The sequence below is a fragment of the Carcharhinus amblyrhynchos genome, chromosome 8, assembly GCF_965287045.1.
Source record: "Carcharhinus amblyrhynchos chromosome 8, sCarAmb.v2.hapA, whole genome shotgun sequence".
NCBI classification, from domain to species: domain Eukaryota; kingdom Metazoa; phylum Chordata; class Chondrichthyes; order Carcharhiniformes; family Carcharhinidae; genus Carcharhinus; species Carcharhinus amblyrhynchos.
Genome location: NC_137331.1, coordinates 96,739,814 through 96,766,044, shown reverse-complemented (window position 1 = coordinate 96,766,044; position 26,231 = coordinate 96,739,814). Strand labels below are relative to the sequence as shown.

Here is a 26,231-nt window from a genome sequence, read left to right as displayed (position 1 = left end):
CATCTAAACAAAAAGGGAAACTCACAATCCCTTGCCAATAGACCTATAATTGACCACTCAGTGAAACTACTGAGTCATGTGCAGTGCCTCATCCCTTGAATGTCCTTCTTTCTGACATTGAACAATCATGGGTTTAATTCCCAGTGTTTGGTGGGGAATTTCATCCATGGGCATCATCTTTCAGAAAATTGTCAGCCTATGATTACAGTGCTTTGCTCAAGTAATGTAGTTGAGGTTGACAAGTTAGCTTAGGGAAAAATCACAAACAGAAAGATGCATTCCTGTCATCCCTTGTCACAGTAAAATGGAGTGAGTGCCTTGAGTTCTGTCGTTCAGTTACATAACTGGCATAAATGTATAATGCCACTGCTCTCTGCTTAGTTAACTTATCTCAATGAAGGCACTACAGACAAAATTTGTGTCAATGATCTAGAAAAAAGAAAATATCAGATGAGGTACCTGCTCTTGATAGCTACTTAGTGATCATGACTCAATTATGACCATCATCCCTTTCATAACAAAATAGACTTTGCAGCATACAGTTATGTTCCATACGATTAATGGATTGCAGGGGCAGGGGTCCATTGAATCCAAGTCCCTGTCCTATACTCCCAATGTATTAAGCTCCATGCTGGAAGGATAAATATGTAAAGTCTACCCTATTATTGAGGTTCAGAACTGAGCAGTAGAGATCAGTAGAGGTCATTCAAGAATACAAATGCTAAGGACAAATTTTTCAGACTTCTCGCCACAGTTCATGTTTTAAAATAAAACTCACGCGCAGAAAAAGGACAATGAATGACAGTCAAAATTAAAAACAAATCACAATGCTGACATCAGCCACCCTGGACCATGGAAGCCTGGGCGCTGATTGATGTCCAGTGGCCCACATTGGAAATTGGGTGGGTATGAGTACAGGTGGTTTGGACACCAAGTGATAGATCTCTTTTAAAAGAGAGCCATCCATATTGCCAGTATTAATGGGACTATAGATTTATCAGCTTCTTTTCAGGCTGTTACCATCTTGTTAATAGCAGGTTAGAGCATTCAAAGTTGACTCCTCATGTGTTTTGTTTGATTGGGAAAGTAAGTTTTTTAATTGCCAGCTTGTCTGAACAGGCAACATAAACATACACCAGCTTCATCATTGGTGTACAATAATCACAGTATGTATATACATATATATATATATGTATATATATAAATATTATCCAGAGATTCACCAAGATGTCTTTGGCTGCACCCCAAACCAATGAACTTCACCAACAAGTTGCATTTATGTAATACAATAACGTCAGGACTAATCATCACAGGATAGTTCACAGCCATATTTCCAGACAGAAGGGCCAGGAATGAAGGAAGTTTAAGGAAATTTAAGTACTCAGAGAGTTGTTGGGTGGAAGGTGGTTAAAGGGATAAAGAGAGATAAGGCAAACGATGGACTTGAACACAAGGATGAGCGTCTAAGTTGTCTGGTCTTGCTGGAACAAGGGCCATGTAGATCAGCAAGCTATCTAAAAGGACAAAGGTGTGGGAACACCAACTGCTCCAAGTTGCAAACCATCCTGAGTCAGGCACACACTTCTCTACTTTTTGTCACTGGGTCAACATTTTGAAAAAGAGTAAAAATAAATGATTACCTCTGAGTCAGAGCTCATGTCCTAATCCAGGCTATGACTGCAATGCAGCAATTCTAATGGTGTCATTCCTGGGATGAACTGAGTTCCACAGAAGAGCTATATTGAATTCAGGCAGTTGACTTTGTTTATCTTATGAATTGAGAGGTGCTGACCTACAAGTTGAATTGATCTGTGCCTGTTTCACATGTGTAAAACAGATGCCCAAGCATTCAATATAGCACGTTCATTCTGCATCAGAAGGGCAGAGCCCACCACATTTGCAAAAGCTGTTCCATATGTGTTATCTCTGCATACACAAACATAGGATCTAACTCAGTTCTCATTGCAAAATTGGATTGTTTGCAGCATTCTCATGGGTAATCTGTAAAAGTAAGCCTTCTTAACCTACCTTTCTATAGAGGAGAATCATTGGTATTACCCATCGTTCACTTTTACCATCCATCCCACTTGTTCCCAATCTTGGTGCCTCCTGCGAGCTGTTCCTGGGATCACAACTGTTATCTGCAACTTGCAGGTATTAAAGAAATAAGGCTGACAGTCCAAGTTCCTGTGCTGTTGACTCTTTGGGAACGTACACCTTTCCCTGCACCAGAATCACTCGATAATTTGGGCCGCATCTGCCAGGCTATTATATCCTACCAATTCAGACAAATCACCGAAAGATATCTTCTCCAATCTTTGTACTTGGTGAAACTTTAGTTATCTCTTGAAACAAGCAAAGTTTCCCAAATATACTAAATTCAGGGTCCTATCAGTTTCTTGTTCCTGAGTTCTTGGTTTGAAGGTAGGTCTAACCCAAAGCGCCATGCAGATTCTGTAGGCATTAATCTGACCCAGAATGGCACAATGATCCAGCCAACTGAGCCAACTGGCCCCCTAAAGAACCTGATCGCTGTCCCATCGTACACTTTTACATGCATGTTGCAGCTTAGAGCTATGGATAGTGATGGTGGAGGCTCCAATTTCTTTCCAGCATTTGGCTGTCTGGGAACCCATCTTACCACCTACTGTGGGTAGTACTAGAATGATTTACAAGTCAATACTCAACCTGTTCGACAATGTTCATAGAGTCAAAGATTATAGAATCCTTACAATGCAGGAGACCATTTAGCCCATTGAGCCTACACCGGCAACAATTCCACTCTGGCCCTATCACTCTAACCTCACATATTTACCCTAAGGAGCCATTTAGCAAGGCCAATCCGCTTAACCCGCACATTTTTGGACTGTGGGAGGAAACAAGAGCAGCTGGTGGAAACCCACGCAGACATGGGGAGAATGTTCAAACTCGTCACAGACAGTCACCTGAGGCTGGAATGGAACCTGGGTCCCTGGTGCTGTGGGACAACAGTGCTAACCATTGTGCCACCATACTGCCCATATTCTGGGACTTTAACCAAAACCTCTGCCTCAGAGGTGTAAACACCTCCCATGTCAGCACAAAACTTTCTTTCTGTGAACTTTGGAAGTTTAATTCAGTTTTGAATCTGTGCACAAGCATCCTTGACTTTATTTTGAAGAAAACCAAAGGAAATTCTCTCCAGTATCCTGGCCAATATGTATCCCTTAACGAACATCAATGAAAATACATTAGCGAGTAATCTTTTACATTACAGCTCACCCAGCCCATTCTCCGGGACAGGCACAGGCTCTTGACATAACCTCAGCCTAAAGGAAGCTGTGAGTGATTACAGATCCAATTTCATTTTGAGTATTATTAATTTGCGGGTCACCAGCTTGTTTCGCACAAATTAGTTGCTGTGCTTTCTACCAATGATTACATTTCAAAAATGCTTAATTGATTGTAGAGCAATTTGAGGAGTACTAAGGTACTGAAGGGTGTGAAATAAGTGCTTTTCTTTCTTTGTGATGCGAAACTTGATTTATTTGATGTGATTTATTTATTATTATTATCACATGTGTTAGTATACAGTGAAAAGTATTGTTTCTTGTATGCTATACAGCCAAAGCATACTGTGTATAGAGAAGGAAAGGAGAGCATGCAGAATATAATGTTACAGTCTTACCTAGGGTGTAGAAAAAGATCAACTTAGTGTGAGTAGATCCATTTAAAAGTCTGATGGCAGCAGGTAAGAAGCTACTTTTGAATCAGTTGATACATGCCCTCAGACTTTTGTATCTTTTTCCAAAAGGAGGAAGGTGGAAATGAGTATGTCCAGGGTGCATGGGGTCCTTAATTATGCTGGCTGCTTTACCAAGGCAGCGGGAAGTGTAGGCAGTGTCAAAGGATGGGAGGCTGGTTTGCTTGGTGGACTGGACTTTGTTCGCGACATTTTGTAATTTATTGTGGCCTAGGACAGAGCAGCAGCCATACCAAGCTGTGATACAACCGGAAAGAATGCTTTCTATGGTGCATCTTTAGAAGTTGGTGAGAGTCATAGCAGACATGCCAAATTTCCTTAGTCTCCTGGGAAAGTAGAAGCGTTGGTGGGCTTTCTTAACTATAATCAAACTGTGAGGATCTTTGATTCAATGCTTTACTAAGCTCTGCATGGTAGCTTTTGCTTTTCACTGTGGCAAATATACCTCCAAATGTGCTTCCCCCATCCACCCTCCCCATCGCTCCCATCCCCACCACCCCCCACCCTCCCCCAATCCTGCACCTCCTGCCAATTCATTGAAACTGCTTGTCACTGAAGGTGAAAATAAATCCTTATCCTCTTAGGCAGGGAAGGGAATATCAGCCAGATCCAGACTTAGCAGGCAGTACTGGAAGGGTCCTCACAAGAGGAGGTCAGATGAGGAGAAGGTTAAGCTGTGCTTCCCTGACAAGCCATGGCCATTCCCTCTGTCAACACTCACTATTCAGACTAACAGATAAGAGTGACCAGTTGGGGAAAATTTGGACAGCATCTGGCACCTGTGGAATCAAATCCCTGTGAGCCAGTGCATTGGGTGCAGAGAGAACTGTCAGAGAAAATAAGGAGGATGCATGTTGAAAAAGTCATTATGACATGCAGAGGCCGGGAAACATGTTTGCAATGGAAAGTTTAAGCAAGAACAAAAATCATTAAAAAAAAGTTAGACATTTTGAAACATTTAAGTCAAATTAAAAATGTTGGAATCTTTTTCTCTTGGCACTTGATCCATATAAAATAATTTATTTCTTAACCATTTTACTCTATACCCCCTAATCATTTTATTAAATGCTGCAAATCAATTCTAGAAAACATTAAAAAAAAGTATGTTGTAATTGAGCACAGCTGCTGTGAACTTGACAGCATTGACTGAAATTGACTTAAAAAACTCCCAATAAATAAAATGCTGCTGGTTTATTTAAGGGGGTGTCATTGATCTGTGCAATCTGCCCATTTTTGTTGGGACTAAAATATATTTCCGGACTGATTCCATTTCTCCATTCTAATTAAAAATTGTTCAAGTTCTCAGTATCAGTCCCATATCTAAACAGCTTTCTGCGACAATGACTAGTCCTATTTTGTGTTCTATAGAATCAAGCCAATATCTGCCAGCCGTGAATCTACTGGGACAAAGACTGTGATATACCTTTTATATTTTTATTTATATGCACAGATATTTTGATTGGTCGGTGAAGTGGGAGCCACAAATTCCATATAAGAATAGAAACGAAGAAACACAGAAATTAGAAGCAGGAGTAGGCCATTCGAGTCCCCTCTGCTGTTCATTTTGACCATAGCTGATCATTGAATTCAATATCCTGATCCTCTCCTTATCCCCAAATCCCTTGATCTCTTTAGCCTCAAGAGCTATGTCTAATTTATTCTTGAAGTCAGACAACATTTTGGCCTCAACTACTTCTGTGGTAGTGATTTTCACACATTCACCACTCTCTGGGTGAAGAAATTTCTCCTCGCCTCAAACTATGACTCCTTGTTCTGGACTCCCCCCCAGTATTGGGAATATTATTTCTGAATCTACTCTATTTAACCCTGTTAGAATTTTATAAGTTTCTATGAGTTCCCCTCTCAGTCTTCTAAATTCCACTGAATCTTGTGCTGCATGAAAAAAAATGCAACTTTAAAAGTAAAATAAAATTGCATAGACATAAGGATGAGCAGTTTGGAGCTCAGGACTTGGCCTGTATTTAAACTAAAATTTCTAGATTGTAAATTGAAACTAGCCCCTTTTCAAATGTAATTATTAATGCAATCACAGTTAGTTATAAACAATACTGAGAAACCTGACACCTACTGACTGGTGCATGCATTGCATTGCTGTATAAATAACCAATTGATGTTATATTATTATATGTCTCTAATCCTTAAAAGTCAATGTATTACTTCAATGAGAAACAGAGAGCAGTGATGAGCAGTTGTTTGTTCAGATTAGAAGGAACTATATCATGTAGCTGGATTTTACAGACCACCGTCATACCTCCCCTTAGGCGAAAACATTGATGGGAGCCCACCCTCCCCTGGTCTTTGATGGGAGTAGTGGCCATTGCTACGACTACAGACAGTCCCCAGTGGAGATTGTCACTTGAGCCAGACAGCAAGGTTAAGTGAAGGAGGTGATTTCCTCCTCCTTCACTTAAGGAAGTTGAGGGGGGCTGGAGATTCAAGTTTGAGAGGATGGGGGGAAGGGTAAAGGGGGGAGTGTGATCTCAGAAGGGCAGGGTGCCTCCAATGGGCACAGAAAACTGACATAGGAGACCTTCTCCTGATTACCTGACAGAAACTGCCAGGCTTCCCAGATGGCATAGGGCCACCTCTGTCACAGGTATAACAGGGGCAAATGCAGAATGAAACCCTTTGACAGCTTTGAGGTACAGTAAATACTTGGACATAATTTCAACGTTTACAGATGATATAAACTTGGAGCTTTAGTAAACAAAGAAGAGGAGAGTAGAAAGCTTCAGGAAGACTGGTACAATAAGCATGTGCTGGTTAGGTGGATTGGCCTTGCTAAATTGCCCCTTAGTGTCAGGGAGACCAGCTAGGATAAATGCATGGGATCATAGGGTTAGGGTTTGCATGGGATTGTGGTTGATGCAGACTTGATGGGCCGAATGGCCCCCTCCTGCACTGTAGGGATTCTCTGACTGCAAACAAGTGTAAAGTGACGCATTTAGTAGAAAGAAAAGGAGAGGCAATACAAACCAAATGATATCATTCAAAACCATCCTGGAAGTTATAATTTCGTTACGATCCTGTAAGGGACCATTAACATTTAAAGAGAAATCTGAACATCAGTAATACAATCAACAGAACTACATTGTAAGTTTCCACACTTCCTAACACAACTCAAACTTTATTGAATTTAAATGTAATAAACAAAACAAGCAGTCTTAACGCCACAGCTTAAACTCTGGGTGTTACGCACTCAGTTTTACTGCTTACTTTCCATAAGCCTTTTTCTTATAAGACACATCAATCTTAAAGTATTTATTCCTGTAGGGACCACTAGTACGTCTGCCACAGTTCTCTGGAAACTATTTTAATTCTTCTCAGTCCCAGCTGTTCTCAAGGGTAAAGTTTTCATCTGCCATCTTGTCACCTCAGGTTACTTACTAGGGAAATTACAGAGATGCAAATACCGTAGGGCAGTTTTAATGGGAGGGCTTTAATTACCTGAATGTAGACAGTGCCAATGGTGTCATAAAGGATAAAGGGCAGAGAAGGGCAAAAGTTCCTAGATTATGTTCAGAAAAATTTTCTGTTGCAGTGGATACACTGTTGGACTTGGTTCTGGGAATTTAGGCAGGCTAAGTAGGTCAAGTGTCAGTGCAGAACATTTAAGAGACACCAATAATTGAGTTGTAAGGTTAGGATCATGATAGAAAAGGTAAATAGGCAATGCAGAGTAAAATTAATGAAATGGGTGAAAGCCAACTTCAATGGGGCAAAAAAGGAGCTGGGCCGGTTACATTGGAATGGGAAGTGGGCAGGAAAAACTGTAGCTGAACAATGGAGCTACATTCAAAATAGAAATGGTCCAGACACAGTCAATATATATTCCCTTAAAAGGGAAATGTAGGGCAAACAAATTCAACATCCCGGAATGAAAAAGGAGACAGAAATGAAGATAAGGTAGAAAACATGTGTTTGTGACAGGTGTCAGGTAGCAAATAGAGTTGAGAGCTAAGAGCAATACAGAAGATTCAGAGAGAAGGTGAAAATATAATTAGAGAAGCCAAGAGGGATTATGAGCAAAGACTGGCAGCTAACAAAGGGGAATCCAAAGTCTTCTTTAGGCATATTAATAGTAAAAAGGATGTAAAAGGAGGAGTAAGGCCGATTAGTGACCAAAAAGGGAATTTACACATGGAGGCAGAAGAACATGGCTGACGTAGTAAACAAATACTTTGCATCTGTCCTGGGTAGCATCTGCCAAGGAGGTAGATGCTAACCAGGATATGGTGGCAGACGAGGAAACCATGTCCCGAGAAGAATTGATAAGGAGGGAGTGTTGAATAGATTGCTGGTACTTGACAAGAAACTGAGACTAGATGAGCTACATCCAAGGATATTGAAGGAAGGGTGAATAGAAATTGCAGGGGCACTGGGGCCTAAATAATCAGGTGTAGACAGTAATGAACAATGGATAGTGCTCAGGCTGGAGGAAGATTTGTATTTGTGATCCCCAGGGGCCAGCAATGAAACACTTGCTTTTCCTAACATATGTTAATGCTCTAGAGCTTGGTGTGGAAGAGACAAGTTCAAAATTTGTGGACGATACAAAACTTGGAAGCATTGTAAACTAGGAAGTGGAAAGGGTAGAATTCAAATAGACATTGACAAGTTGGTGGAGTGGACAGTTAGGTGGCAGGTGAAGTTCAGTGCAGAGAAGATGTATTTTTGTAGGAAGGACATGAAGACATAATATAAAAAGGGGGATACAATTCTTATGGGGGTGCAGGAACAGATGGACCTTGGTATATATGAGTATGTCAGTGAAGGTAGCAGGACAGGTGAAGAGAGCAGTTAATAAAGCATATATTATCCTGGCCTTTATTCATAAGTGCATAGAGCACAAGGACAAGGAAGTTATGCTCATTTCTAAGTTCACAAGTTAAAAATTGTCTCCTTTTGTGCCACCAATTCATTCATTATTTGGTCCAAATCCTCTTCAGTTTCTTTAAGTATATCAGATGGATATTCTTTTATGCTCAAGCAAATAACTGTGCTATTTCTGGCCTTTGAACATTTTAAAATCTTTCAGTTTCTCCTGATCCCATTCAGATCAAATTTAATTCAGTTGCTTCCAAGCAATATTGCCAGGTGGCTTGGTGGCACAGTGGGTAGCACTACTACTTCACAGTGCCAAGGATCAGGATTCAATTCGGCGTTGAGTGACTGACTGTCTATGTGGAGTTTGCATGTTATCCCTGTGTCTGCGTGGGTTTCCTCTGGGTGCCTCAGTTTTCTCCCACAGATGTGCACGTTGGGTGGATTGGCCATGCTAAATTGCTCCTTAGTGCCTCAAGATGTGTAGGTTAGATGGATTAGCCATGGTAAATGTACGAGGTTCCAGAGGTAATGTGGTGGAGACAGCCTGGGGAAGACGTCCTATCAGAGAGTCAGTGCAGACCTGATGAGCCAAATGGCCTCGTTCTGCACTATGGGATTCTATGATTTTCATTTTGGACTTCCAATTTTCCTTTTAACATTTTGAGTTTCTATATAATTCACAATTCATATTATTCCAGTCACCTTGGGTTTTTAAATGCTCTTTTGAACTCAGTTGCCTGGGTTTCTGCAGTTGTCATCTGCTGTTATCTCTTGTGCTGTTTGCTGCACCAGCAGGTATATTTAACTGGGTGTCAGGTTTCATTAACCCTTCAGAATCATCCTGAGTACCCGGTCCTTTGTGAGATTTAGAAGTTCTGCAGATCTTTTCGCTGCCTCTGTTCTGTCCATTACTGAGGTGGATACCTGATTATCTTTGCTTGAATCAGTTTGTTGCTTAACTGGATCATAGACGTGCAAAATGTTTTAACTCACAGGAATATCTCCTGAACTAGTTGCTTGGTGGTACAGAACTTGAGTATTGTTGAAAAAAAGAGATTGCCTGTCAAACGGCCTACATACCTGGCATCGCAGTGGCTCTGAATTCATCTGCCACGTTATTCATTTCTGTGGTAGTTAGATCTTTTTGCCTAGATGGCAGCATCTTGTTCATGGAAAAAAACTATTTGTAAAAACTAGAAGCAAGAGTATACAATTTGGCCTTTTAGCCTGCTCCGCCATACGTGTTGCCTGAAATGGGCAGCTTCATCTGTTGCTCCAGCTTTTGAGATACTTTACTCTGCCAGGGTAACTTGAGGTAAGCTGAACCCTATCCCAGTGCAAAAATTGTGGCCTTAAGCCCATTCATGGGTATGCCACAAGCATGCAATGATTAGGGTATCCATGATCTTGCAGTTTTGATGGGTTGCGTATTGGCATCAGGTTTGTATAGTGAGCAAATGTCTCAGGTCCTATTGACAAAATGGCCGCAGCAGTTTCAAATGTGGTAAATGTATCATCGACCTATCGGAAATATGCAAGGAAGAGGAGGTTAGGGGTCATTCCATTGAATAACACGTTTCTTCATGGAAATCACCAAAAATATGAATGACAAGAGAACCTAGAGGCAACATGAAATATTTGAGCATTCATAGTGTCATTAAAGCTGAACCCAATTTCATGAGTCGCTAAATTCACAAGTTCAGTGAGACACAGATTCAGAAAATGGTGGTGTGTCCAGATTGTCATGCAACAGCACAAATGTCTGTGGGTGGAAGTTTAATGGTATGGCCCATCCAGCAGCCTGTAAAATTACGCAAGAGCCAAGAAATCAGGACCACACCCGATTTCTCAGTTTTCACAATCTTATGAGAGCCAGATTTCCAGCGAGGTCAACCTCTTGCTGGAAATGGGCGAAATAATTTATTTACATATGTTCTCATGTTAATTTACACGGCATTAGTGAGCCTGGCGTTCAATCATCCTGGCTCACTTGCCCTCATGGCCTCACTGGGTGAGGAAAAATTTGCTTCTTAGGAATGGGGAACAGTTATGTTGGCCTCACCAGTAGAACCAGAGGCCATTGAGGCCCCCTGGGGAGGCCAAAAGTAACGGTGGTTCCTCTCGGACAGTGCTTGCCTGGCACCTTGGCACTGCCAGCCTGGCACCTCAGTAGTGCCCACCTGACACCTTAGTATTATCCACTGGACACTGCCATGGGATAGTGCTTATGAATGGAAGGCCTATGAGGTGTGGGGCTTATAGGGGGTGTGGTCAATGGGGTGGTGCTTATCGGGGCAGGGGCTATGGGGCAGTGCTTATACAGGGTGGGGACTTTGGGGGCAGGGCTTAAAAAGGGTGGGGCCCTTGGTGTGCAGGGCCTGAAGGGGCAATCCAATTTGGGGGGAAGAGGGGAGGGGGTTGCTGTGCTGTCTGCAAATGATTGGTGGCAGGGAGGGGGGCCCATTGATCTTTACAGGGAAGGGCACAATTGGTCTGGAAATCAGCAGGAGTGGTGAGGGTTACATTTCGGCCGGATAGGGGCTTGAAATTGTCCGCGAGCCCTGACGATTGCAGGATGGTTTGTTCAGGCTGGCTCCAGCAGCAGGGGCCTGACAGTTCTCTCTCTTTCTGCCAGACCTCTGCTGCTGCTATTGCACATGTACATAATCAAAAGTGTGTACATGTGCAATAGCTCCCTCTGCAGTTGCTATTGTGCATGTGAAGGCATGGAAGTCTGTGCAAGTGCAATAGCTCTTTCTACAGGCTAGCTGGTGAATTAAACCTCACCCACTGCCTATAGCAGCTAGAAATGGTCCAGGCCATTTTTCCATGCACCATGTGCACATGATTGGGTGTGAAAACTCACCGAAAAAACAGATCAGCAACTCTTCCATTTTTGCGCTGGTTGGACACTTAAACATTAACATTAATAATAACATTAATATTCAGGTCATGTATAGCCTTTGCAAATATGAAAGAATCCTTTACCATGTATGTGGAAAACTCACCCAACCATTTGGTCAATTCATGTGTGCAAAGTGTGCCGTAGATAAGATAGGGTACAAGGGGAGATCACTTTTATATGTCTTGGGCAAAATACATTCATAGGTGGACATGGTGAACCAACAGAAAAAACCCTATCATCTATGTCACAAGGCAGCTCATTATTCTTACTCAAGTTTAACAAATACTTTTCCCTGCTCGAACACAAATTGCAGCTTGTCACTTTCCCAATTGAGGAATCCAATACAGGAAGTACAGTTTCCGGATAGTTAGTTTATTCATTCATGGGATATGGGCATCACTGGCTGGCCAGCATTTATTGCCCATCCCTAGCTGCCCATGAGAAGGTTGAGCTGTCTTCTTGAATCGCTGTAGTCCATGTTCTGAGGATTGACCCACAATAACATTAGGGAGGGAATTCCAGGATTTTGACTCAGCAACTGCAAAGGATTGGTGATATATTTCCAAGTCAGGATGGTGAGTGGCTTGGAGGGGAATTTGCAGGTGGTTTTTCTCATTTATCTGCTGCCCTTGTCCTTCTAGATGGAAGTGATTGTGGGTTTGGGAGGTGCTGTGTAAGGATCTTTGGTGAATTGCTACAGTGCATCTTGTAGATAGTGTACACTGCTGCGACTGAGTGTCGGTGGTGAAGGTATTGACTGTTTGTAGATGTGGTGCCAATTAAACCGGTTGCTTTGTCCTGGATAATATCAAGCTTCTTGAATGTTGTTGCAGCTGCCTCCATCCAGGCAAGTGGGGGTATTCCATCACACTCCTGACTTATGTCTTGTAGATGGTGGATAAGCTTTGGGGAGTGAGGAGGTGATTTACTCACTGCAGTATTCCTAACCTCTGACCTGCTCTTGTAGCCATTGTGTTTATGTGGTGAGTCCAGTTGAGTTTCTGGTCACTGTTAATCCCAAGGATGTTAGCGGTGGGGGATTCAGTGATGGTTATCCCATTGAATGTCAAGGGACGGTGGTCAAAGTGTCTCTTATTAGTGGTGGTCATTGCCTGGCATTTGTGTGGAGCAAATGTTATTTGCCATTTGTCAGCCAAAACCTGGATATTGTCCAGATCTTGTTGCATTTGAACGTGAATTGCATCAGTGCCTGAGGAGTTGCAAATGGTGCTGAACATTCTGCAATTATCCCCACTTTCGACCTTATGATGGAGAAAAAGATAAAGAGTTCGTCGTTTTGGACTGAGATGTGGGAGAAATTTCTTCACTCAAAACTGTTATGAATCTTTGGAATTCTCTACCACTGACAGTTGTGAATGTGCCATCATTGAATATGTTTAAGAGTGAGATTGATTTTTTTTTGTCCCTCAGGGAATCTAGAGATATGGGAAGGAGTGGGAGAGTAGAGTTTAAACCCAAGATCAGGCATGATCATATTAAATGGCGAAGCAAGCTAGATAGTCCACTCCTGCTCCAATGTGTTATGCTCTTAAGTTAATAAAGTTATTTAAAATGGTACCCTAGGCTTAATAAATAGAGGAACAGATAATGAAAGAAAGGAAATAATGTGAAACTGTTGTAAGTTACTGACTAACCTGCAGCTGCAGCAATTTGAGACACCAGACCTTTAGAAGGATATCAATGCTTTGGATTGGCGGCGGGGGGCAGGGGGTGGGGGGGTGGAGGGGAAGGCAGAAGACGACATGTAATAGGATGAAATAAGAGAAGCTGGAATTGTTCTCATCAGACCAGAGACAACCAAGGGAAATAAAATAGAGGTGTTCAAATTTATGAAGGACTTTGACAGAGCACTTGTGGACAATCTATCTCTGTTGGCAAAGAACCTTTAACCAGAGGACACAAGATTTAATGCGCATGGCACAATAATCAGGGCTGATGAGCTGCTTTTATACAGTGAGTTGTTACTATCTTAAATGCGCAGTCTGAGAGGGTGGTGGAAGCAGACATGATAGTTTCTTTTCCCACCAAAAGGAGCTGGATACATACTTAGAAAAGAATTTAAAAGGTACAAAACTATGGGGAAAAAACAGGGGAGTGATTCACTTTACAAGAGCTAACACAGGAGTGTTGGGTTGAATGGTTTTTTATGCGTTATATCATTCAATAATTCTATGAACTGATGTTCCATGGTGCTGAAAAAAGTATATGGCACAATCACCTTTATCAATTGGGGTATAGACCACAAAAGCAGGGAGGTCATGGTGGAGTTGTGTAGAACTTTGGTGAGGCCACAGCTGGAGTACTGTGTACAGTTCTGTTCGCCACACTATAGGAAGGATGTGAATGCACTGGACAGGGTGCAGAGGAGATTTACCAGGATGCTTCATAACCTTTAAGTTATGAAGAGAGGTTGGATAGGCTTGGGTTGTTTTCTCTGAACGTAAGAACATAAGAAATAGGAGCAGGAGTAGGCCATCTAACCCCTCGAGCCTGCCCCGCCATTCAATAAGATCATGGCTGATCTGATAGTGGTTCAGTTCCACTTACCCACCTGCTCCCTATAACCCTTAATTCTCTTATAGGTCAAAAATCTATCTATCTGTGACTTAAACACATTTAACGAGATAGCCTCTGCTGCTTCAATGGGCAGAGAATTCCAAAGATTCACTACCCTCTGGGAGAAGAAATTCCTCCTCAACTCTGTTCTAAATTGACTCCCCTGTATTTTGAGGCTGTGCCCCCTAGTTCTTGTTTCCATTGTAATTGGAAATAACCTCACTTCTTCGACCCTGTCTAGCCCCTTCATTATCTTATATGTCTCTATAAGATCTCCCCTCAATCTTCTAAACTCCAATGAGTACAGGCCCAGTCTACTCAATCTCTCCTCATAAGCTAACCCCCTCATCTCCAGAATCAACCTGGTGAACCTTCTCTGTACTCCCTCCAAAGCTAATATATCCTTTCTTAAACAAGGGGACCAAATATGCACACAGTACTCTAGGTGCGGCCTCACCAGTACCTTGTACAATTGCAGCAAGACCTCCCTGCTTTTATACTCCATCCCCCTCGCGATAAAGGCCAACATTCCATTTGCCTTCTTGATCACCTGCTGCACCTGCAAACTGAGTTTTTGTGATTCATGCACAAGGACCCCCAGGTCCCTCTGCACAGTAGCAAGTTGTAATTTTTCACTGTTTAAATAATAGTCCATTTTACTATTATTCCTTCCAAAGTGGATAACCTCACACTTAACAATGTTATACCCTATCTGCCAGATCCTTGCCCACTCACTTAGCCTATCCAAATCTCTCTGCAGACTTTGTGTCCTCCACGCAACTTGCTTTCCCACTCATCTTTGTGTCATCCGTAAACTTTGTTACCCTCGGTCCCCTCCTCCAGATCATCTATGTATATGGTAAACAGTTGAGACCCCTGCACCGATCCCTGCGGCACACCACTAGTCACCGATTGCCAACCAGAAAAGTACCCATTTATTCCGACTCTCTGCTTTCTGTTAGATAGCCAATCCTCAATCCACACTAACACTTTACCCCTAACTCCGTGTACCTTTATGTTATGCAGCAACCTTTTGTGAGGCACCTTATCAAACACCTTCTGGAAATCTAAATATACCACATCAACCGGTTTCGCTCTGTTGACCACACTCATTATATCTTCATAAAATTCCAGTAAATTAGTCAAACATGACTTTCCCTTCATGAATCCATGTTGTGCCTGCTTGATTGAACCATTCTTTTCCAGGTGTCCTGCTATTTCTTCCTTAATGATAGATTCCAGCATTTTCCCAACTATGGATGTTAAGCTAACCGGCCTGTAGTTACCTGGAGCAGAGAAGACAGAGATGTTCAAGATTATGAGGGAAATGGACAGTGTGGATAGGGAGCAGCTGTTCTCTTTAGTTGAAGGGTCAGTTACAAGGGTACATATGTTAAAAGTGAGGGGTGAGAGATATAGGGGGATTTGAGGAAAAACATTTTTACTCAGAGGGTGGTGACGGTCTGGAATGCATTGTCTGGGAATGTGGTGAAGGCAGGATGCCTCACATCCTTTGAAAAGCACCTGGATGAGTATTTGGCATGCTATAACATTCAAAGCTATGGGCCAAGTGCTAGCAAGTGGGTTTAGGTGGACAGGTCAAGGCATTTCATGCATCGATGCAGACTCGATGGGCCGAGGGGTGAAAGGGCCTCTTCTGCACTGTAGTATTCTGTGATTCTGTGAAATAAGATCCTGAGAGGGCTTGACAGGGTGATTGGTGAGATCTTTTAATGAGTGCGAGAGTCTGGAACAAGGAGACATAGCTACAAAATGGTGGTAAATCCATAGAATTAATTGCTACAGAAGGCTGTGGAGGCCAAGTCATTTAGTGTATTTAAGACAGAGCTAGATAAGTTCTTGATTGCTAAAAAGGTCAAAGGTTTCCAGGAGAAGATGGGAGAAAGGGGTTGAGAAACGTATCAGCTATGATCGAATGGTGGGGCACACCTGATGGGTCAAATGGCCTAATTCTGCTCCTATATCTTATGGCCTTATGGTCAAAGATAAAGGGATGCTCATTTAAAACTGAAGTGCGTAGAAATTCTTTCTTGCAGAGGGTGGTGAATCTCTGGAATTCTCTGCCCCGAAGGTTGGTGGGGGCTGTATCATTAGAGTTATTGTAAGTGGTGGTGAATCAATATTTGATCGATCAAGGAATGAAGGCTTTGGGGAAATAACATTGAAAAGGAGTTGAGGCCAGCATAGAATAGCCATGATCGTGCTGAATAGCAGGGCAGGCCTGAAGGGTGTGGTGGCCTGCTCCTGCTTCTATTTCCTGTGTTCTTGTATCTATTGTGAATTGGTGGTGGAAAGAGTGAATGTCTGAATTGGTAGATGGGGAGTTGAATAAGTGGGCTGCTTCATCCCAGATGGTGTTGAGCTTCTTGAGCATTTCCCCTATTTGAGTTCAATTTTACCGGGCCTCATTGATGTGATACCCTGTCAAATGATGCCTCGATTTCAAGAACAGCCACTCTTAACACCCGCACCCTCTACTTTGCCATCCCCCCTCTCTGCACCCACTGCCCCCCCAAGCCCCCACCCCCCAACCCAGCCCTCCACCTACCCCCACCACCATCCACTTTGAATTCAGCTTTTTTGTCCATGTTTGGACCAAGTCTGCAATGAGGTCAGATCTGAGTGGTCTTGAACATCAGCGCACAGGTTATTGCTGCAGCAATGCCATTGGATAGCAATGTCAACAATACCTTCCGTCCATCACTTTACAAAAATCGGGAGTTGATCGAAAAGACTGTAATTGTCTGAATTGGTTTGAACTACTACTTGTGGATAAGACATACCTGGGAAACTTTCTACATTGATTTTTACCCAGACCATTTTAATCTCAAGGAATAGTACTGTCCCCCAAAATGAATCAAGAATTAACACAAAAGTTTTTCATCATTTCATCAATTCCAGGTATTTTGAGGGTCTGACGTGGTGTAGTGACTAGGGGATTTTCACAGCAACTTCATTGCAGTGTTAATGTGAGCCTAATAAATAAACTTTAAACTTTAGCATGGTGGTTATTTTACTGGACTAGAAATAGAAGCCTGGATCTGTTGCAACAAATTCCAATTTCCATGAAAGATTTGGGATCATCCGTTTTGCTGTGTTTGAGCTGTTGTGTTTCAATTAAGGGATTAAACTGAGGATCTGTCTGCTCTCTTAGTTGAAGATGCTATTATCTGAATAAGAGCAAGGGATTTCTCCTGATGTCATAAAGACACTAATATCATTCTCCTTCTTAACGAATTCCTCAGGATTGAGGGTGACTTGTTTCCATTCCAGTTTAATGGGATCTGAATTGGATAGAAAGTCCAATGTGTGATCCACAGAATGCCAAGTGTAGGGCAGGTGGTGCTTGAAGGATTGAAGGCCAAAGATGTGTGGGTTAGGCGGATTGGCCATGTCAAATTGACCCTTATTGTCAGGGGGATCAAGAAGGGTAAATGCTTGGTGTTATGAGGATAGGGCCTTGGTGGGATTGTGGCCAGTACAGACTTGATGGGCCAAGTGGCCTCCTTCTGCAGTGATTCTATCATCTATGATCTTCTATGATCTATGATTGGGTAGACGGGCTGTTTGGTCCCCCCAACACCTCTGTATCACAGCATTCTGCAGTCTCTCTCTCTCAATGAACACCAATACAATAAATCATAATTTAGTATCATAAAAACCTTACAGTGCAGACAGAAGGAGACCATTCAGCTCATTTAGCCTGCCACGACAAAATTCCACCCTCGCCCTATTTCTGTAACTGTACATATTTACCCTGCTAATCCCCCTGACACTAAGGGGCAATTCATCATGGCCAATCCTAACCTGCACATCTTTGGAATGTGGGAGGAAACTAGAGCACCCAGGGGAAAATAATTTGTCACTTACTTTTTGTAAGGCCTTGCTTTGTGTGTAGGTTTGCCAACCTTCCCAAAATGGCTAGAAATTGCTGGAATCGCTCCCAACCTCCTGGCGGCTATTAAAAGTAGTCCTGGAGATTTTAAAATATTAGGATTCCCCATCAGTCAATAGACTCCCACCCTGGCAGCGAAGGAGTTCCCTTCCATTGAATGGGCTTGCCCAGGCAGGCGAGGCACCACTCAGTACAGGTGCAGCCAGTTTGTTAGCTTAACACATTATGTCATGGTTATGCATGTGGCCTCAGCTCAGATGTGTCACTACTTGCCTGCACGCTGTTTTCCCGATGTGAAGTTGCCGATGTTGGACTGGGGTAAACACAGGAAGAAGTCTCACAACACCCGGTTAAAGTCCAACAGGTTTATTTGGTAGCAAATGCCACCAGCTTTCGGAGCACTGCTTCTTTGTCAGGTGAGTGGGAGTTCTGTTCACAAACAGGGCATATAAAGACACAAACTCATTACATGAATAATGATTGGAATGTGAATCTTTACAGCTAATCAAGTCTTAAAGGTACAGACAATGTGAGTGGAGAGAACATTAAGCACAGGTTAAAGAGATGTGTATTGTCTCCAGATAGGGCAGTTAGTGAAATTTTGCAAGTCCAGGCAAGTTGTGGGGGTTAGAGATAGTGTGACATGAACCCAAGATCCCGTTTGAGGCCATTCTCATGTGTGCAGAACTTGGCTATCAGGCTCTGCTCAGTGATTCTGCACTGTCATGTGTCATAAAGTCACCTTTAAGACTTGATTAACTGTAAAGACTTGAATTCCAATCATTATTCTGTAAATTGAGTTTGTGTCTTTCTCTGCCCTGTTTGTGATCAGAACTCCCTTTCATCTGATGAAGGAGCAGCACTTCAAAAGCTAGTGGCATTTGCTACCAAATAAACCTATTGGACTTTAACCTGGTGTTGTGAGACTTCTTACTGTGATGTTTTCCCACCAGCGCTGGTGTGAGTGAGATGGGAGTTGGCAGAGGAGTCGGCACTTCTTCAGGAAACAGGAGCGAGGCCACGGTCCCGGGGATGGAGCACGTGAGGCTGTTATTATACTCATCAGGAGGGAGCAGGCCAGGGCAGCCATCGACCAAGGAAGAGAACTCAAGGCAGCTATCTGTCAATGCCCGCTGCCTAGTGTCCAAGGCTTTGGACTTTGAAACCCCATGACAGGCACAGCTGCTTGTGTCACATTGCCAGGATTCTGTGAAAGCTGGTGTCTCCCGGAATATACCCAGCTGGAGTTAGCAACCCTATTTGTGCGAGGTGGCTGGCACACCTCCCTGCATTGTGGAAGTGACTACACTTCAAACGTACTTGCAAAGAGCTTTGAGGATAAGAAAGGCATCTTACAAATGCATGTTCTATCTCCACTTAACAGCTGTAGAGGCCCAAGTGGATAATCTGGAATTGTGAAGAATGGTGGTGCATGTATATTTTACTTGCTGCCATGTACGATTCTGTATTTTATCTGAATTTAAATGTAAGCTCTTTCTCTTTATTCCCTTTTCACAGATCATCCTGCCATGTTTTTCATCATTGCTCACATCTCTACTAGAACAGTACTGTGAGGCCTTATCATCTTTATACAATGTTACAGGTACACTTTATATCGTTAAGGGGGCCTAACATGTTCAATCCTGCCTTGTATTCTGGTTGTCAAGTTTAGGATCAATTCGAGTGAGAATTGTGATTTTAAAGACAATAAAAGAAACAAGCCCCGTTTAAACACATGGATCTGTTTATTTTTTTAAGTAAAATAAGATCAGAATAAGTTACATTTTTGAACTAATGGGTGAGTGAGGAACGCTTCAAATGAATGGCATTTGGCAAGTTGATTTAATGAACAAATGTCTTCAATTTGCATTGTTGGCAGTCAAGTTATCCTAATGTAAATCTACCAGGTGGAATCTCCCAGCTGCAAGTACAGTAATCAAATATTGACATGTCTTTAGGTTGTGAAATGGGTATAGATCATAAGGTTACCTCTAATTGGCACTAATCGGAAACTGCAGAGCCCACAAGGTGGCTTTAGTGAAAACTAAAGCTGGTGCAATGGAAAATATAATTCAGTGTTATCCAATACAAATTATTCATTAGGCACAAGCTTAATTAAACCATTTTTAACCATGCACTAATTTTACAGTACGGTAAATGAACCTTCACACCTAAGTTTAGTTATTACAAGTAGGCTTACATTAACACTGCAATGAGGTCACTATGGAAATCCCCTAGTCACCACACTCCAGGACCTGTTCGGGTACACTGAGGGAGAATTTAGCCTGACCAATGCACGTAACCAGTACGTCTTTCAGACTGTGAAAGAAAACCGGAGCATCCAGAGGAAACCCATGCAGACATGGGGAGAGTGTACAAACTCCACACAGTTACCCAAGGCTGATATCGACCATGGGTCCCTGGCATTGTGAGGAGGGCAGTGCTAGCCACTATGTCACCAATATCAATCCAACACCAACCATCCAACTCCATTTTTGCTTACACTGAAGGACCTCACCAACAACAGGCTTTATATTAGGAGTGGTAACTTGTGTAAAGTATGAAAACATTGTTTCAGATTTCATCCTAAACACTGAACCTAGCAAAATTAAGACATGCAGTTGTGACCTCAAATATCCCTCATTTAACCATCAATTTGGTTTTAAGAAGATAAATTGAGAAGGTTTCTCAGTTGGACTGAATGCAGCTTTCAAAGATACACCTGTAGCATTGAAAAGCTGTATTCGCTTTCTGGAACTTTTGTCTGAATACAGCCTGAGAAGGGTATTTGAAAGAATATATCCTATAGACGCCATGTATCAATAACCTGGAAAGAACCATATGTGAATTACGTGGAATACCTAAAAGCATCTCTTTTGAAACATTAACAGCAGGAGATAAACATATTACCACAATCACAAACAAACAGCATCCAACTCGGCAGCAGCTAATCACACACTCGTGCTTTGTTTTAAAATTCTTGTTTTTGCTTTCCAATCTTCCAGTGGCCTCGTCCCTCCCAGTTGTGGTCATTCTGCCGGTTTTATTCCAGACAATTTAGTCTGCCTGGCCATTTTCTGGTCATGGTTGGTTTGATTTCTGTTTTTTTAAACCTCAATCAATTTTATTTATTAGTGTCACAAGTAGGTTTACATTAACACTGCAATGAAAATCCCCCGGTCGCCACACTCTGGCACCTGTTCAGGTACACTGAGAGAGTATTTAGCATGGCCAATGCAGCTAACCAGCACGTCATGCAGACTGTGGGAGGAAACCGGAGCACCGGGAGGAAACCCACACAGACTCTGGAAGAACATGGAGAGTCGGCACAGACAGCGACCCAAGTCAGGAATCGAACCTGAGTCTCTGACACTGTGAGGCAGCAGTGCTAACCACTGTGCCACCGTGCCATTCTACATAGAGTTACACAGTGAAATTCTCAGGGGCTTCATCATAACAGGAACCTGTTCTCATTTCTTTCCTCACCGAAAACTGACTGGGACATATTAAAACAGTTGTTGAATCAACTGACAGGATTCACAGCAACATGAAAGCTTGTGGAACTAATCATGCTCTCAGCAAAGAGTACATATGTCAATGTCACAACAAGTTTCTTGCAAACTTCTCAAAAGCTGAAAATGTCCCAAGAAAGTTCCAAATGGACTAAATTACCAATACCTTTTGACACTCAAAAATTTAACCCCAGGGTTAATGGACCATTTACAATCTCATAGAATCTACAGTGCAGAAGGAGGCCATTTGGCCCATCGAGCCTGCACCAACAACAATCCCACCCAGGTCCTGTCCCCATAACCACACATATTTACCCTCCTAATCCCCCTGACACTAAGGGGCAATTTATCCTGGCCAATCAACCTAACCTGCACATCTTTCAACTATGGGAGGAAATCAGAGCACCTGGAAGAAACCCACGCACAACGGGGAGAATGTGCAAACTCACCCAACGCTGGAATTGAACCCGGGTCCATGGCACTGTGAGGCAGCAGTGCTAACCACTATGCCACCACTCGTAGATGTTATCAAGAAATTAAATAATGATAAAACATCTGGCCTCAGTGACATCTAATGTGAGCAGATCAAACACTTTGGTGGTTGAAACATTGACTGCTTGACATGTTCTGCTGATGCTCAAAGGGATGCCAGCTCCTCAAAAGATGACACGGTGCAAAGATTGTATGATCTAGTTTTGGCATAACTCTAACTTATCTGAATGCTTCATTTTCAACTGGCTCTAATTCCCATTTGGAGCAATATCTTGCTCTCGAACAGGCAGGTTTCTGGCTGGGAAAGCATGGCATAAATCAACTTCTTTGTACAATCCAGCATATCAATTTTTAACTAAGCCATTTTTGGTTGCAGAAAGGTCTTCAAATCCTCATTAATGAAAGCTGAGGCTTCTTATGAGACGTCCACCAGATTGGCAAAAGCCAAAAGCAATTAAGGATTTAACACCCACTGAGTTGCCAATGCAGGATTTGTTTGAAATATAAACAGAAAGTGCTGGAAATATTCAGCAGGTCAGACAATATGTGTGTGTGTGTACTAATTTCACATTTCAGGTCACGATGAGTCTTTATGAGAACAGCCCAAGGGCAGCCTGTGCTGGCTGCAGCTGGTGAAACTGGGCCTTCATGTGGTCCAAGTGATACCAAAGGAACAGGATGAGTCTGCCCACCAATCCAAGTCGACCACCACATACTCGTACAAAAGGTTTTCATTATCACAAAAGGTGGTTCTCTCACAACAGCTCCTCTGAAATATATTAGTACATTGCCATTTCTCTTGGAACAACGCCACAGATTCATGGAATAGTTCTAACACAGAAGGAGGCCATTAGGCCCGTTGTGTCTGTGATGGTTCTTTGCAAGAAGAACTCATCCAGTTCCACACACCTGCCTTTTCCCCATTGCCCTGCAAAGTTTTCCCTTCAGATAATTATCCAATGGTCTTTTGAAAACCACGATTGAATTTGCCTCACTATGTAACAATGTTGGCTTTAATGCTCTTGTCAATCCCTTTAAATCAGTGTGGTTCAAAAAAGCAGGTACATGGGCAATAGAATGGGATTCTTCAAGGTAGATTGCTGGCATCAATGCTGTGTTCTCTTTCTCTTTCTCCATACATAAAAAAATGGATATACTCATATATAAATTTATATATGTGCACCAATGACCAATCCATCTGTCTAGATGCCATTGATTCCTTATACATACAAGGCCATCAGACAGACATACGAGCAGAATTATGCCAGTCAGCCCATCAAGTCTGCTCTGCCATTCGTGGATATATTGTGGATCTTTGTGCTCCTTGTCTATACTAGACTTCTAATAGCATCTGAGTAGTATCTAACTAACCTGACACAATACTACAGTCCAAATAATTGGGTCCAATCAAGATAAGATTCTTTCCTCCTTTAGAGTTCAGAAGCTAACTGAGCAGCACGGTGGTAAAGTGGTTAGCACTACTGCCTCACAGCGCCAGGGACCTGGGTTCAATTCCTGTCTTGGGCCACTGTCTGTGCAAAGTCTGCATGTTCTTCCTGTGTCTGCATGGGTTTCCTGTGGGTGCTCTGGTTTCTTCCCACAGACCAAAAGACGTGCTGGTTAGGTGCATTGGCCATGCTAAATTCTCCCGTAGTGTACCCGAACAGGTGCGGAGTATGGCGCCTAGGGGATTTTCACAGTAAGCCTACTTGTCACACTAATAAATAAACTTGATACTTTGGGGAATCACATATCAAGGAAAAGGAAAAGCCCCTGTCAACCTTGATGTGATACAGGATCACATTCTGTAACAAGGAATACATAATCAAGATAAGTGCTTAAGCTGGAGCTTAGAATAACATCCTTTAAAATCTGGCCAACTCAAAATGAGGCACTGATCCAAACACTATCAGGACTACAGCTCTGGCAGTCCATCTTTCTGCTTCAGAATGTCCTTACGCTGAACAGGAACAGAAACCGCCGAGGTAAACAAATTGAACATACTTTTTAGTGCATTAGTCTTATAGATCCAGCCTCCACTACCTTCCAGAATTCCACCCTCTGAAAGAAAAAGGCTTTCCTCATCCCTTTTAAAAGGGAGTGCTCTTCTTCTTAATCTATGGCCAGAATTCTCCCATCCCGCCCACCATTGGAATTTTAGCGGCTGGGCTGCGGGGAATGTGAAATGCCATTGACAGTCGGGCAGGAATTTCCAGCTTTTAGACCAGTGCAGCAGAAGAATTCCACCCTATGTCTCCGAGATCTAGTTTCCCCCACAAGATGAACCAACGTCTGGTATCCACTCTATCCAGTCCCCTCAAGATCTTCTGTGTTTTACTGAGATCACGGGGGGGTGTTTTGCTGGCCACATTTGCTGTGGACGCAGATCCCATTACGGCAGCTACCTCTCACAAGAGGGCTCTAATGGGATTTTTGCCGTGGGGGATCTCATTCTGAGGTCTCATTCTGAGATCTCCCCTGCCTGAAATGAGGGTGTGAGCCTGATTACGATCAATTTAATGCCTTACATTCTAGCCTTTGTCCCCCACACCCTACCCCCACCCCTCCGCCTCCCCCCATTCCACCACCTCCCCGTTCCCCCCCAACCCCCTCTTCCCCCACCCCCTCTTCCCCCACCATGCTCAGGAGTCATTACTGGTTTCCAAAACCAGAAGCCAGTCGTGATGACCACATCAAAGACTGAAAGAAGAGTATAGCCCTCATGTGGTGAGGGAAATGGCTGGGCAGTGCCCCCTGGCAATGCCAACCAGGCAGTTTGAACTCGGGCCGAGGAGTGACACCAAGCTGGGGCCTTGAGGGAACCCCATGGTGGGGCTTGCCCTTATGTGGAGGAGGGTGGTGATGGTGAGGGCAGGGAGGGGAATTTTGTCTGCATTGCGATGGTGGAGGGGGAAGGGGATTGTACCTGCATTGTTATAGTGGGGTTGTGAGGTGGGTGGGGGAGCTGGGGTTGAGCCTTCATTGTGATGGTTGTGAGGGGTATATGCCAGCATTAAGGGAGTGGGGGGGATGAGGGCAAGCATGTTCCTGCATCATGGCCCATCAAGAATGATGGCGCTTTTTCTCTTCCTGCCACAATGGACAAATTCACATTTACCCACATTATTCTCTACTGACCAAACTTTTGCTCCCTCACTTAACCTGTCACTTTCTCTTTGCAGACTCTTTAACTTCTCTTAATAACTTACTTCCTACCCAGCTTGGTGCCATCAGCAAACTTAGCTACCATATGTTCAGTCCCTTCATTCAAGTCATTGATATGGATTATAAATAGTTAAGGATATAGCATTAATCCCTTTGGCCCTCTATTAGTTACAGCTTGCCAATCCAGACAAGATGCATTCATCACTACCTTCTGCTTCCTGTTAGCTAACCAATCCTTTATCCATGCTAACATGTTAATCCCAAGACCATATGCTCTTATATTGTGTTGCAATCTTTGAGGCAGTACTTTAGCAAGTGCCTTTTGGAAAACCAAGTACACCACATCTACTGATTCCCCTTTATCCAAATTGAATGTTACATTGTCAAAGAACTCTAAAAGATTCATTAAACATGATTTCCCTTTCAGATATACGCTCTGGCTGATCATTTTATGATCTTCTAATGACTTTGACTTTGCTACCTCCTTAATAATGGATCCTAGCACTTTCCCTGTGACAAGATGTTAGGCTAACTGGCTGATAGTTTCCTGCTTTCTGCTTCCATCCTTTCTTAAGTAAAGGTTTTCTACAAGCTATTTCCCAGACTGCTGGGATTCTTCCAGAATCTAAGGAATTTTGGAAGATTATAACCAAGGTATCCACTATCTTAGGCCTTCGGGTTGAGTCCATCTAGTTCTGGGTACTTATCAGCCTTTAGTTCTAATAGTTTTCCGAGCACCTTTTCCTTGTTGATATTGATTTAAGTTACTCTCTCCCTAACACCCTTTGATTTAAATCATCTTTGGGAAGTTTTCTCCATGATGATGGACACAGAATACATCCACTTTTTTTTGTTTCCCATTGTCAATTCCGCAGACTCACTCTCTGGAGGACCAACACGAGCTTTAGTTACCTTTTTCCTATTCAAATACTTGTAGAAACTCTTACCATCTGTTTTTATGTAACTAGCTAGCTTTTTCTCAGACTCTGCTTTTTGCCTCATTGTTAACTTTTTAGTCATTCTCTGCTGGTCCTTCGTGTATATATAATCTTCTGATCGATCGCTAATCTTTGC

The 26,231-nt window shown here is 42.7% G+C and overlaps 1 protein-coding gene across 1 annotated transcript in view; it reads left to right on the top strand.

The window, feature by feature from the left end:
• Window positions 1–26,231, top strand: part of LOC145346803 (corticotropin-releasing factor receptor 2-like) — a 227,050-nt gene that overhangs the window by 10,384 nt on the left and 190,435 nt on the right. The window contains exon 2 of the mRNA XM_080194544.1: window positions 19,507–19,591. Coding sequence (XP_080050670.1) covers window positions 19,507–19,591 — 85 coding nt within the window. The remainder of the gene's footprint in view (window positions 1–19,506; window positions 19,592–26,231) is intronic.